At 41.5% G+C, this 14,646-nt stretch overlaps 2 protein-coding genes across 2 annotated transcripts in view; both read left to right on the top strand.

Moving 5' to 3' along the window:
- LOC107376800 (zinc finger protein 91) overlaps positions 1–14,646 on the top strand; it is a 46,741-nt gene that overhangs the window by 15,467 nt on the left and 16,628 nt on the right. Inside the window, exons 5-13 of the mRNA XM_070542387.1 lie at positions 8,800–8,909; positions 9,717–9,968; positions 10,012–10,188; positions 10,269–10,322; positions 10,380–10,525; positions 11,974–12,056; positions 12,167–12,237; positions 13,271–13,420; positions 13,904–14,125. Of these exons, the coding sequence (XP_070398488.1) occupies positions 8,800–8,909; positions 9,717–9,968; positions 10,012–10,188; positions 10,269–10,322; positions 10,380–10,525; positions 11,974–12,056; positions 12,167–12,237; positions 13,271–13,420; positions 13,904–14,125 (1,265 nt within the window). The remainder of the gene's footprint in view (positions 1–8,799; positions 8,910–9,716; positions 9,969–10,011; positions 10,189–10,268; positions 10,323–10,379; positions 10,526–11,973; positions 12,057–12,166; positions 12,238–13,270; positions 13,421–13,903; positions 14,126–14,646) is intronic.
- On the top strand, positions 538–12,903 carry LOC107376799 (zinc finger protein OZF). The gene is made up of 2 exons (XM_054747360.2): positions 538–883; positions 7,356–12,903. Exons 1-2 carry the CDS (start codon positions 850–852, stop codon positions 8,699–8,701), a joined length of 1,380 nt encoding a protein of 459 aa, XP_054603335.2. The 5' UTR covers positions 538–849; the 3' UTR covers positions 8,702–12,903.

Raw genomic sequence — 14,646 nt, 5'->3', positions numbered from 1 at the left:
AGATTATCCTTTAGTTCGCATCCACTCACAGTAAATAATAGTTTAAACAATTTGTCAAGTCTTAAGTGTTTGTAAATAAATTCTTACTTTGTTTATAAACCTGACTGTTTCTTGAATCAAAGTGAAGTGTGTACGATCCCTTAATAATTAAAAGAACCCCAGGATCTTCTAATTAATCATCATAAAGACCAGGCAAGGTGATATTCTATTTATATAGAGTATCACAGCTATTGGTCACAAGTAGTGGTAATAATATAAAAAGCTTTTCAAGTAATTTACTTAACCCAATTTACCCTCTATTTATATATATATATATATATATATATATAAATATAATATATATTATAGTATATAATATATATATGTATATTATATACTTATAAGTATATACATATATATGTATATACATACATATATATGTATATATATGTATATATGTATGGATATATGTATGTATAAATATATATATATATATATGTGTGGGTGTGTGTGTGTGTGGGTAATGTGCTCTATCAACAGCAGCTGTTTGCAATCTATTGGTGTAGGCCTGTTTTACCAGAGTATTTATCCCCGACGGAATGGGTTGGGAGCGCACACCGAGCCGGAAGCTCAAATCCAGCGACCGAGCCACGATACTGTGGATAGACGTGGAATTATGTTTTAATTTAGTTATACGAAATAGATGGGTTTCGTTACTTTATTGTTCAGTCTGTGGTGACGACATGTATTTGGTTTCACCAAACCGGGAACTTTCCAAAAAAGGACTAAAAAGCATTACAACGGTTCTATCCGGAGACTTTAGTGGCGCACACATCTCATCTCCAGCTGCCCCAGTGCTGTAAGGATAAAATGGATGGACTCCACACACCATCATCTCACCAAGGTACGCTTTTTTTTTGTCACTTGCTCCACCCGTGACTCTTCATGTAGAGGTTAAGAACTATGTCAAGCTAACTCGCAGGCAGCAACAGTTAGCAGTAGCTAACGTTAGCTAACTCATGTACATGCTTACAAATTGTCTTGTAATCTTCCACATGTAAATAGCTGAGTAATCTTTAATTCAGGTAACCTTGCCAGGATTCAATTCAAGTTTATTTATATAGCGCCAAATCACGACAAGAGTCGTCTCAAGGCACTTCACAATATACACATTCCAATTCAGGTCAGTTCATTAAGCCAATCAGAAATAATGTTTCCTATATAAGGAACCCAGCAAATTGCTGTAAAGTTACAGCAATCCTCATACTAAGCAAGCATAAAGCGACAGTGGAGAGGAATACTCCCTTTAACAGGAAGAAACCTCCAGGGAATCCTGGCTCAGTACAAGCAGCCATCCTCCACGACTCACTGGGGATCGAGAAGACAGAGCCGACACACACACACACACACACACACACACACACACACACACACACACACACACACACACACACACACACACACACACACACACACACACACACACACACACACACACACACACAGTGTTGGGCAAGTTACTTCAAAACTGTAATGCATTATTTATTGTTACCCTCATTTTAAAGTAGTTCATTACATTACAATATTACTGATTTTAAAATGTAAGGCATTACACTACTTTTGCATTATTTTAAGTTACTTTCACCAAAACAACTTCAATATGAATCTGGTAATGTGACGCTCAGTGAGCTCATGACATATATGTGGAAAGTGATGTGGTGTCTGAGCTAGGATTGCTGTTAAAAACAGTCAGATATAATAACAGTGCTTTAAAATGATTGTTTATTAAATGAAAGCAACAACAATCTGTACTCTCAGCACGCTGCCATCTTATATTAACTGCACAGGGAGTGAGGTGGTGGGGGCTCCAAGCCTATATTTGCCTTGGTCCCCAAATGCCTTGATACGGCCCTGGATGTGGGACTGACTTCTGGGTTGATCTGATTCTATCACATGTATAAATATTAAATGCTTCTATATTATTGCTTTTCACTGGTAAAAATGTGTATTAGGGATAAATCTACCTACTTTTTTTTTCTTGGTTTTATGTGAATAATTTCCTGCCCTTTCTCTCTCTAACCTTCCTGCATGCTGCATGTTTTCTCCGTCTTCCAGAAAAACTGTTTCCTAGACTTCCTACTTTCTATCAGCCAAAGGGATCTTCACATGCGCGGCGCTCCAGCAGTAATGAGTTGAAATCACCGGGGCACAGATTATGAACTCAGCTGAGTCAAAGCACGTCAGAAAAGCACAAAATACCAGAGAATATGCGCTGATATGAACGATCGCAAGTGAATTATTTTGTTTTAGTGGAGTGATTTTGTGAATGTTACAGCGGCCGCGGGCAGGACGCAGCTGGAGTATTTGAACCGTTACCGCGGCGTCCTCTCTGCCCGCAAAGCTGAGTCCATAAATGACGTAATATATGCAGATACTGGATCTTTCTTCGGGTTTCCCGCAATTTGAAATTTTAAGGAACGCATCTTGATTCTGGGTTTAAAAATGCATTGTAATTACCGCGTTACTGACAATTGTACCGAGTAAATATTACCATTTTCTTTCCCTGAAATGCCTTACATTACCACATTACAGCAAAAAGCAATGCATTACAGTAATTAATTACTTTTGTACCACATTACTCCCAACACTGCACACACACACAAAGTAATGTGTCTATAGTTATATTGTGATTTCTTAGTAAATATTCTATTTGGTGAGAGATAAACTTTATTGTATTTATCCTAGTGGATCTACAATTAAACGGATAAACTAGTAGTAGCACATTCAACGTCAAGGAAAGCAAAATGTTGTTATCAGGAGAGGGAGAATGTTTAAGTGGTTAGCAGCAGTGTACTAGACGATGGCCCTCTCCATGAGGCCACCACAGCTCAGCAGAACATTGTAGCTTCTGGGGAGAAAAACACAGGACCGTTCATAATGAAGGTGGCAGAGGTAAGATGTTAGCATTTAGCATTGGTTCATGTCAGGTGAACAGAGACAGTAAACACATCTTTGATGACTGAGGTTAGCTTCTGATTCCAGCTTCCATTTTTAATCTGCTCTAACTCAAAAACCACATACTCTTCAAACCTTTACTGGATTATTCTACACTGATATCAGATCCCATTAAACATAGTTTGTGATTTGTGAAACCTCAAGGAAGCCAGATTTATGCAGGACCAGTTCCACTGTGGGCCAGATGCTAAGAAAATGCATAAATCTGGTTTTCTTGAAGTTTCACAAATCTCAACTATGTTTTATGCAATCTGCTATTAGTCTAGAATAATCAGTACAGCTTTGACGAGTGTGTGGTATAGAGAAAAAATGGGTGTAATTGCTCTTTACCCATTTCCCAAATCGAAAACTTACTTCATCCTCGTCTTTCTTCAGTAATGGCACTGCTTTACATAGACGTTGCCGTGGCAGCACGTTACGGCTGAAATCCCAGCACCACGCCTACAAGATCCCAAGTCATTTTTTTTGTGCTGTTTCCCGAAGAAGCAGCGGGAACTACTCTGTTGGTCCTTGTAATCGCAGCTGGCAGACGGTGAGGAAGGCAGGCAGTTACAGAAGTTACAGCATACGTTACTGAGTTCAAATTAGAAAGGTAGCAATGGATATAATGCTTTTGGGTTTACATGTTTCAATAGCATTAAGATAGATGAGTGCTGATGATCTTGGCAGGGTGTCCCCCTGTGCTCATTAGCCTGACGGCCCGCCAGGTTTTTCTTCCCCCGCCAGGCTAAGCGTCATTTATTTATTGTGGCAGAACTCGGGTGGTCTTATAACCTGCCGATGCCAAATATGGCAATTGTATCTACTCGAATACAATTACTACCGACAACGCCACCTTGGGAATTTTGCCCAAGGAAAATAGCGAGGCACTTAGATCAGTTTCCCTTTAGTGAGACAATCACAATCCATTTATTGTTTAAACAAAGAAAAGGTCAGTAATAAAATCACTCCTTTATTAGTTAAACCAGCCATAAAAAATATCCGTTATTAAAATCACTCGGTTCTATATAAGAAAACACTAAAATGAGATGATCAAATTTGTTAAAACCAGCAAATCAAGAGAATGATAACAGGAATCAATTTAACCTTCAAATTACTCACTTCCCCCTCCCCTCAGTTCCAGGGTAAGTAATGCAAAAAGGTTAAACAACAAGAAAAATAGCAGACTGAGGCAAGTGAGGGAGGCAGGGGAGTCACGGAGGCAGAGAAATCCCAACAAAATAAAAAAAACAAAGAAAATATACTGACTTCATCCAAAGTAAGTGCAGAGCGCTGATCGTTGGTGTGCCCGCTTTATCCGGCGCACGATACATTCTCAAGGTGGTGCAACGAAACATTAACACATGATCGTTCATATCTGTTCATATCCTCTGCTACTGTCTTTTAATCGTTCCTAACGCGCTCCGCTCATCGTGTGCTGCGGTGATTTCACCTCACTGCCGCAGCATCGAAACGTCCACTCCGCTTTGCAGTCAGGAGATCCCTTTGATCTGCTCAGAAGTAACTGATGAGGTGAAAAAGTAAGAATCCAGGCAGCAGTTTTTTCTGGAGAGTTTAGAGGAGATGCAAGAAGATGAGACAGACAGGACAGGAAAATGGTTCAATAAAAACAAGAAAACGAAAGTGTTGAATGTAAAATGTAGTGAGTATGTCCGGAGGGACGAGGACATATGGTCAGCCTACAATAGCATCAACCATAGATGTGTATCAACTAGCGAGAAAAGCAATTTTTGATTTTCTATTTCTGCAGGGGTTTTAGCGCTTTTCGGTGCACCGCTGCTGATACAGCGCCTCTGTAGTGGTGCAACCATCAACATTAATATACGGGCACAACGCTGCAACTGCAGTTAAAATAACATCCATATAGCTGGGGGCAGAGTGAAATCAGGCTGGGGTGGCACAAAAATAGCTGGAGGCGGCCGACACTCAAATTTGAACGCAGGAAAAACCCTGGCCCTTCTAGAATCCTGGAACCCCCCAGGACACTTTACAACACAATCATTCACACTAGGGCTGCAACTAACGATTATTTTCATAATCGATTAATCTGTCGATTGTTTTTTCGATTAATCGATTAATCGGTTTGTTATTGTTTAGCTATTTAACCTATACAAGTGATGAATACATTTCAGTTAAGAAAAAGAAAAACATAGGAGAATTGTGCAGTTGACTGCAATCGATTTTATTGCACATGAACACAGTCAGCGGTGTAAAATGAGTTAAACAGTGCAAAATATCAGTCCAGAATGATTTTTTGGCATCAAATATAAGAGGTAAATTCCATAAAAAATAATGTACAATCTAGAATAGAGTTTGTAAGTGGTGTGCATTGCTGGGGGTGAGTGTCTTGTTCCCCATGTAGTTGTCCATCGTTGCTTGTTTTTTTTCTGCATAAGAAACACAAATAGACTGAAATAAGTACAAATATAAAATAAAGCAGCACACACACTACAACACTAAATCAATATTAAATTATTTGAATTAATTAACAATATACAGTGATCATTTATTTTGACAAAAATGTGTTGTGAGGCGTTTTACAGTGTTAGACAGTAAAACAGCCTTTTAATAGTAAAAAAAATTACTTTCTGAATTTCTCCTGTATTTAAAAATTGAAAGCGTACAACTATGCCGCGTTATATTCACCTGGACACAGCTCGTCTGTATATTTTTCTCCGCGGAGTTGTCCTGTTTTGAATGAGGAACATAGTTATGGGTTTGTGCCGTTTTTCTCTTAACGAGAACATTCTTATAAACAGACGTGCTGAATTTGGCAAGCGCATGATACACAACACGGAGATTCACGATTGCATCTAGTCAATCAGAAGTAGAACACCGTAGACTGAAGCGGCAAAAAAAAAAACATGTTTAACATTCACTATAACGAACTCAGCTCCCAAATTTGATCTGCGTTAGCTTGTTTATTTTCTGTTACTTACCGGATTTACCGGACTTTCCTCTGCTGCATCTGCCCCCACATGTTTTCGTCTCAAATGTTCACTTAGGGACGTCGTGCTTCCATGCCATGCTAGATGGTTTTTGCATATTTTGCAGGTCACCTGTCTTTTCATGGCATCTAGAGTGAAGTGCTCCCATACTCGTGAGGTTTTTATCCGGGGTTTCTCTTCAGTTTTGTCGCTTCTATTTTTCTTCCGTATTTCTTCTTGTTCCGCCATCTCTCACAGCAAGATGCGCGTCGTGAAAACCGAGGGTACTTATTGGCTCGTTTCTTCTTCTACAGCTCCACTGGTAGATCAGTGGCTCATTACTGCCACACACTGGCGGCAAATTTAACAGCTTGTAACCGATGTCAGATTGTGGTAAAAAATAGACTTTATGCGGTAAAATATGATTATTAAACAACTAATCGATGACTAAAAAAGTTGTTAACTCTTTTAATAATCGATTATAATCGATTAAATCGATTAGTTGTTTCAGCGCTAATTCACACCCTGGCGATTATGAGCTATATTTTAGCCACAGCTGCCCTGGGACACAGGCTGGGGGGTGGGGGGGTCTGCTGTACACAGATGCCACTGGTCCCTCCGAACACCACCAGCAGGCAAGGTAGGTTAAGCGTCTTGCCCAAGGACACGACAACAGTGAAAGACTGAACAGAGCTTGAACCTGCAACCTTCCGATTGCAGGGCGAGCAATTAACTCATGTACCACCGTCCCCCACATAGTGGAAGTTGCTTTCTAAATAAAGATGATGATGAATGTATTTCTCAGAAACAAATCTGTATTAGAACCAGTACTTGTTTTCTTAGTCAGTTCTAATTACACAAACTTCAAGAGCCAGACTACTTGGAAACTGTTTTATTCTTGTTTTTACCCAGTCAATTGCACATAGCATTGAAAAATAACCGCCCGGCACAGACTCGCCCATCTTGACTTGCAACGGGGGAGGCTGTGTTGATTTAGCATCCAGGAGAGAGCAGAGGACGTCTTATCGGCTAGTTGAAGCTGACCATTATCATTAGCAACTCCACAACATGGCAGAAGTCCTTCATGCTTGTGTTATTGGTGGACATTGAACATCAACATTGCAAAGCAAACTGATTCAATGGTAGAGTTGCTTTGCTCTTTGCCAATCAGAGGCAAGCAGTCCAAATGCCAAGGGAAAAAGCCCACATCCTGCTGTTTTCTACTCCTACTCACTTCTAGTGCCTGAAACATGGGGGTGTGGTTTATTTCCACTGAGATTATTTAACAAGGCATTCATTTATACTAGAGACCACCGCAAATGTGTTGAAAAAAAACAAGTGAACTTGGTCTTTAAAGCAATAATACAACTGTTATATGTGAGAATATAAAGTTACATTGGTCAGTAATTCACATCATGTGCTTCTTTTCAATAGATGTTAGACAGATAATGCTGGTTAATGAAGAAGCTGCTGAAGAAAAGATGGCTGATGTGGACCAGCAGGACCCAGAACACCTCCACATAAAGGAGGAACAGGAGGAACTCCGAGCCAGTCTGGAGAAAGAGCAGCTCCATTTGAAGGAGGAGACTGATGCTGCCAGGTTTCCATTCACTGCTTTTTCTATAAAAAGTGAAAATGATGAAGAGAAACTTCTGTTCTCACAGTTTAATCAGCATCAAATAGAAGACAGAGATGTCCCAACCAGCAGCTCGGCTGACCAGATGACAGCAGAAACGAGCAGGAACCCAGATTTTAACACTCATGAACAAAAATCAGATTCTTCACAGACTGAAGGTAGTGAAGATGATGAAGAGGATAAAGTTACGAACCTAGTCTCTGAGCTGTCAGACTCTGGGCCTGGAACTGGAGATGTAGACGATGACTGGAATGAGAGCAGGCCTTCTGAGTCAGATTTTAAGACGGTCAGCAAATCCTGTAGCTGTCCCAAGTGTGGAAAACAATTTCTCAATAAGTGGTCCCTCCAGAAACACGTGAGAGTGACGAGTCATTCAGCATCAAAGTCTTCAGGTTGTTTGGTTTATAAGGAATGTGTTGGATCAAAGGAACATGTAGACCCATGCAAGAAAGTCCAGACAGAACTAAACTCATTTAGTTGTGTTGACTGCGGTAAAAGATTTCGTACGAAATCTAATTTAAACTGTCACATTAATGTACATATAGGACATAAGCCTTTTGCTTGTGATATCTGTGGACACATGTTTAGCCTAAAGCAACATTTAAACACACACATGAGAGTCCACACAGGACAGAAGCCTTTTGCTTGTGAGCTCTGTGGACAAAGATTTCGCCAGAATCCCCATTTAAACAGACACATGAGATCTCACACAGGCCACAAGCCTTTTGCTTGCGACCTTTGTGGACACATGTTTAGCCTAAAGCAACACTTAAATACACACATGAGAGTCCACACAGGACAGAAGCCTTTTGCTTGTAACCTCTGTGAACAAAGGTTCAGCCTAAAGCATCATTTAAACATGCACATGAGAGTCCACACAGGGCAGAAGCCTTTTGCCTGTGAGCTGTGTGGACAAAGATTTCGTCATAAGGTAACTTTAAACATGCACATGAGAGTCCACACAGGACAGAAGCCTTTTGCCTGTGAGCTGTGTGGAAAAAAATTTCGTCATAAGGCAACTTTAAACATGCACATGAGAGTCCACACAGGACAGAAGCCTTTTTGCTGTGAGCTCTGCGGACAAAGATTTAGCTATAAGATTAGTTTAAATGGACACATGAGAGTCCACACCAAACCGAAGTAACTCATTAAACTACAAAAGTAACAAAAATTATCCTCGTAGTTTTCACATCCTAAATGTCAGTCTTTTACCCTTGGTAACAATCCTTTACTCTAAATCAGGGCCACATCTGGTCCACAGGCCACTTCTTTCTGGCTAGACAGCCACATATTGTGGCTCCCAAGCTGTAAATGTTTCACTATATCACCAACTCTCACTCCTGTTTTGTTCCGTGAGTTTAATGGCTGTTGCCATTTACAAAACAGCAAAATTCTAGAAAAGCGAGGACAAGTCATGCAGTTATTTGATAAGTAGATAACCACATTTAACTCTCAGATTTGAGTTCTTGGTAATTGAAAAAGTATCTTGAGATAACTTTAGAGCAGCCAATTTATTTTTAAATTTACCATTACCATTGTTAGCTCTAAATTAGCCTTGTTCACCCAATATTAGAGTGAAACAAAAGATGCAATGGCTTCTTAGGGTTGCAAGAAATAACATCTGGGCCACTCCTGTTAGTTTTTCTCAGTTGCTTTGATGCATTTCTCACAACAGAATTAAACTTTTCACACTCAGTTCAACCTCCACAACATGTAGTCGTTTTGGCACAACCTAGTGGCGGTTTCATGTTCATTTCAACCAAAGGCATATGCCTTTAGACATGAGTAAGTACAAATATCTTAAGAATGGTCACTTTTGACTTGCTATTCATCACCATCACCTTTCTTTTATCACGTATGTCATGATTAACTATACTTGTACAGGCTGAATAGTCATTGTTCATACAACTAATAATCTTTTCATAGCTTGTGTCATTGCACTCAAAATTGTTGAACATCTTGTCAAACATTTTGCACACCCATTTTGATAATCCTATTTTTAAAGAGTTTTCATGAAAATTTCCATAAATGACTTCTCTCAGGTGAACCTTATCTTACACTAGAGAAAAGTGGCTTGTGAACTACGTGTGTGTTTGTGTGTACTGTAAACCAGTACACTGGATTGGAATGAGGTGCATACTGTATCTACAAAACTGCAGAACATGGAAGGTCAGCCTTGTGGAAGAGGCAGGCGGAGCCTCTAGAGACGGGGCCTCTGGAGGCAGGAGGGAAACACCTTGTTGGGTGGCTCCAGGCCAGGAGCGCAAGGCCTTGGAACAGTCTGATCCCTGACCCACCGGAAGGCTGGGGGTGGCGTCAGGACAAGCGACAGCTCACCAGCAACGCTGGCCTGGAGGAGACGGGAACCGCTCCCCATGACTTGGACCATCTCCTGGAGGACATCAAGCCAGGCAGGTGCTTTCAAACCGGGATTTGTCCTGCAGCTCTGCCCAGCTAAACCAGCCTACTGGACCCGAATCATAGGGCAAGGTCACGGAAGAAGGTTTCTGCTGGTGGGGGTCTACCGCGCTGTGGTGACGTTCGAAGCTCCAACTGAGCTGGAGGTTCTGGCTGGAGCTTGGACTGTGCTAGCGGGGACTGCTGGAGCTCGGACTGAGCTGGCGGTGCTGGGTGGCAGTTTCGACGTCGGAGCTGTGGTGTGGTTGGTCGATCCACCTGAGATGAATAAGTGGTGCTGACGAAACTCGCAGAGGATGTGGAGAAACTGCCCGCTCGAGATGAGGAGGTGGCGCTGTTGGGACCAGGTGATGGATAGGTTGATCGGCTCATCAGGGGAGCTGAGTTAATGCTGACTGAACCAGTGGAGGATGGCATAGAGGAACAGCCCACCAGAGATGAGGAGGTGATGCTGTCAGAACCAGTTGGGCTTGTGGAGTGTCTACCCACCAGAGGAGAAGAGGTGGCGCCAACAGAATCAGAGGAGAAGGAAAGGAAGCCGGATCTGACTGTTTAGACAGTGGCCTGAAAGTAGTGTCATCTTGGGGTGGATGGAGATGAGAAGGTGGATTTGCCCGCCAGGAGCCAGTTGGTAGAGTGGATGGTGGTGAGTCTTGGCCAAACGTCTTCAGCAGATCACAGGACAAAGTCCAGAATTTTACTGAGTCCATGGGGTGTAACTGAAAGTACTGTAAGCCCAATGCAGGGCATCACCACCCAGGCAGAGGACCATATAATAGAGTTTCTCATAATCTGTGAGTGATGGATCTGATTAACGGTGGACTCCCGTCTTTGATAAAGTTTTTGCAGGCGAATGGGTCTCCTCTGTACCTTTCTGAAAGCTGTTGGGTGATTGTGGTTGCTGGCTTTGGATGAACTGCTGGGTCCATGTTGGTCGGTTCCTTCTGACATGGTTAGGAGGTGGTTGTAGGACCCAAGTGCAGGAAATCCAGGAGGCAGCCAGGTAGGTTATACATTCAAATCTTAATAATAAACAGGGTGTGGAGCAGGATCAGGATAGACAAAAACATGAGTATCAGGCAAAAACACAAACACAAGGAACCAACAGAAAACACTGATCTGAGCTGGGTTTAAATACCCTGGGGATGTAAGTGGAGACAAAGGGAGCAGGTACACAGATTACTGATGGGAATGACCAACAGGTGTGACTGGTTAAGCTGAGGATGGGACAAACATGGAATGGACTGGAGAGACAAGGGACACAGGACATGACAATCCTAGCTGGTTATCTTCTGGTCCCTCACTTATCAAATGTTCATCGAAACTATTCAATACATTCCATCCTACCAATTAAATTTAGAATGTGTGTATGAACAGTAAAAGTTCTGATTTATGAAACATGCGGTGGCCACGTATACACATGTTCTTCCGCAATCGAACATCGATAAATCCCAGCTGTGCGTACCCGTTTGCTTGTGTCCATTCACCATCATTTACTTATAAAAACGCCTTCAATTAATCAGATTTTGTCACACCATGTCCTCAGCTTTTAAGGGGAATCCCTGTGTTGCTCCCAAACAAACAGAACCAGAAACTTTATTGACAGTGAGATTGGGGCACTGGCTGCCGAAGTAGAAGAAAACGAAACCTGTTGTAGAGGCTGTAATTTTATTATTATAAATGCAGTTGGGACAGAGGAGAGGTCTATGTCAGAATTTGTTTTTTTAATGGTTCCACTTATAATTGTAGAGGAAAGAGGGTTCATTTAAATTTTATATTTAAGGAGTTTGAATGCATGCTCTGTTTGGAGTTCGTTTTGTTGTTTGGACATTTTGTTCTCTGCAGCTTCTTCTTAGCTGTCATTCAGTCTGGTTACCTTGGCAATGTGTGTGTGTTTGGGGACACACACGAGGATATTCTGGGGCTTCTTGTAGTTGTCAATAGTAGAGTATGGAATCTGGAATCTGATTGGTGTAGTTTGTCTGTCGCTCCACAAAGGGTCCAAAATCACAGCACACCTCCAGAAAGATCTCCTTCAGAAATCAGATCAAAGCGCTCACGAAAAACGCGTTCTGTCAAAAGTACACTCTCTGACAAATCCTCCCAAAACACAAAATCAACCATACAATAGATTCCTGTAGATCACGTGTCTTTTTCAAGGTTATGTGAGGTATGCTGGACTTTGTCATAGCGGACAAAAATCCCTTCTGTGCATCCACAGTCCAGTTTTCTCTTGTTTGGTCTGCACATACAACACACAATGTCTGTAACCTAGATGGCTTGGAATTCTGCCCTGTCAACAAGAAAGAAGGTATCGGTTTCTCATCATATCTACAGTCTGGACTGCAGACGTCCACACATTCTCAATAAGCATACTCCTTCCCATGAAAAGATCGTACGCCAGTTACGCTCTGCTGTATTATTTTAATCTGGGGACTACGGAGCTGAAGTTTCATATCTGATCCTGCTTGTTGAGTATTGCTTAACTGATCACTGTGGAGACCATGGACCGCTCCTTCAGAGGCAGACTGAGACATCCCAGACGTAAAACAGAACGCTACCGTTGGCCATTCATCCCCTCTGCAGTAAGGGTGTATAACTCCTCAGTTTAATCTGTACTGGCATTATCCTGTTACACAATAACACCAATGCAATACTCAGTATGGGTTCAATTTTCATGCAATACCAGATTTACATCGCATGTCTGTGTCTTTTGTAGTATGCTGCTTAGTGTTGGAACCCAAATTTTTTTCTTTTTCTTTCCGTGGTTTTTAGTGGTCGAAGGATACAATACTCGATTACTGCCTGTGTGTATATACATGTACCTTTGTTATAATTTTTCTTCAAATTGTTCTCTTAAGTGTTGCTGCTGCTGTAACAAGTGAATTTTCCCACTGTAGGATCAATAAAGTTCTATTCTAACTTCTACTTGCAAATTCTGACCTTATATCACCACATGGCATGCTTTAAGCAGAGAAAACATCTAAGGATATTGCAGAAACGACTAAAACTGGGTTACGAACTGTCCCACGCATTATGACCCTGTTCCAGAGTGATAGTGCATCAGGGCAAGAAGAGAGGCAGATGAAGTGATGCACCCATCATGCCTAATGCCTACTGTACAAGCCTGTGGGGGCAGTGCTATGATCTGGGGTTGCTGCAGTTGGTCAGGTCTAGGTTCAGCAACAGGGGGTGCTCCAATATTGAGGTCAGCTGACTACCTGAATGACCAGGTTATTCCATCTTCCCTGATTGCACGGGCATTTTCCAAGATGACACTGCCGGGATTCATCAGGCTCAAATAGTGGTTCAGGGAGCATGAGACATCATTTTCACACATGGATTGTACCACCACTGAGTCTAGACCCCATTGAGAATCTTTGGGATGTGCTGGAGAAGGCTTTGTGCAGCAGTCAGACTCTACCAACATCAGTGGAAGATCTTGGTGAAACATTAATGTAACACTGGATGGAAATAAATCTTGTGACATTGCAGAAGCTTATTGAAACAATGACACAGCGAATCTGTGTTGTAACCAAAGCTAAAGGTGGAAATGAAAGTTACTCGAGAGAACTGGAGTAAAAGAAGTTCCCCTCTAAAAGGGTTGGTTGACCTTCTCGTTGTCCTTGCCACCTAATGAGTGTGATCGAGACCTATTTGCTCCTGTATAAACACATAGTCAAGTATTTTCTTTATGTTTATAACGTTTTAAAAAACCTGTCAAGAACTATTTCTGGGTGGTTGCTAAAAAAATAATTATATGATTGGATGAATAGCCCGAGAAGAGAACACATTTTTTAATGTAAATCTAATTTTTTATTCATTTCTCAATATTTGTTCTATTTACCATCAATTTACTTGTTAGTTTTAATGATTTGAAAAAGCAAATATCTCTTGTCTTTCCAAATTTCACATTAAACACCCGCAGGAACTAGTCTGATTTTAACATTTCACGTGACAGGTTTATCTAGAGCCCAGAATTTTCCTGATAAAAGGACAACTTTTTCACCCCATGCGGAACTATTTATGCAAGAACGGTGCTGTCCGGAGACTTTAGCTGCGCACAGCTCTCGTCTCCAGCTGTTCCTAATTGCGTCCCAGCGCTGCACAGTTAAGATGGATGGATTCCACACATCAGCATTTAACGAAGGTAAGCTATAATATTAGAGGGAAGATAGATTTTTTTACGCATTTTCTGTCACTTGTTGCACCCGTGACTCTGTTCATGTGGTGGTTTAGGACTACAGCAAGCTAACGCAGGCAACGACAGCTAACAGTTAGCAGTAGCTAACGTTAGCAAACTTCTGTACAAATGGTGATGTGATCTTCCACATGTAAATAGCGGAGTAATCTTTTATTCAGGTAACTTTGACAGGGTCGTGTATAATGCGGGCGGCAGAGGTAACATTTTAGCATTGTTTCATGTTAGCAGATGCAGAGAGAGACCGCGGTGAAGTTAGCTTGAAGTTGGACGTTGGATATTCGACAGACATTGGTTTACACGGTCAAGTCTTCATGCCGTGCGCTGCGGCACAGACAGCGGTAACCTCCGCTCCGAGTTCCGAGGACTCGCTAACGGGAAGGGTGGTTCGCTTAGGGACCGTCAACAAATTTGTAGTCCTTTGTAAACCAGTACAATTTTTTTTAAACTTCCAGAATAATTTCCTAAAT

Source organism: Nothobranchius furzeri, chromosome 2 (assembly GCF_043380555.1).
Source record: "Nothobranchius furzeri strain GRZ-AD chromosome 2, NfurGRZ-RIMD1, whole genome shotgun sequence".
In the NCBI taxonomy this organism is placed as follows: domain Eukaryota; kingdom Metazoa; phylum Chordata; class Actinopteri; order Cyprinodontiformes; family Nothobranchiidae; genus Nothobranchius; species Nothobranchius furzeri.
This window is presented reverse-complemented; position numbering and strand designations above follow the sequence as displayed.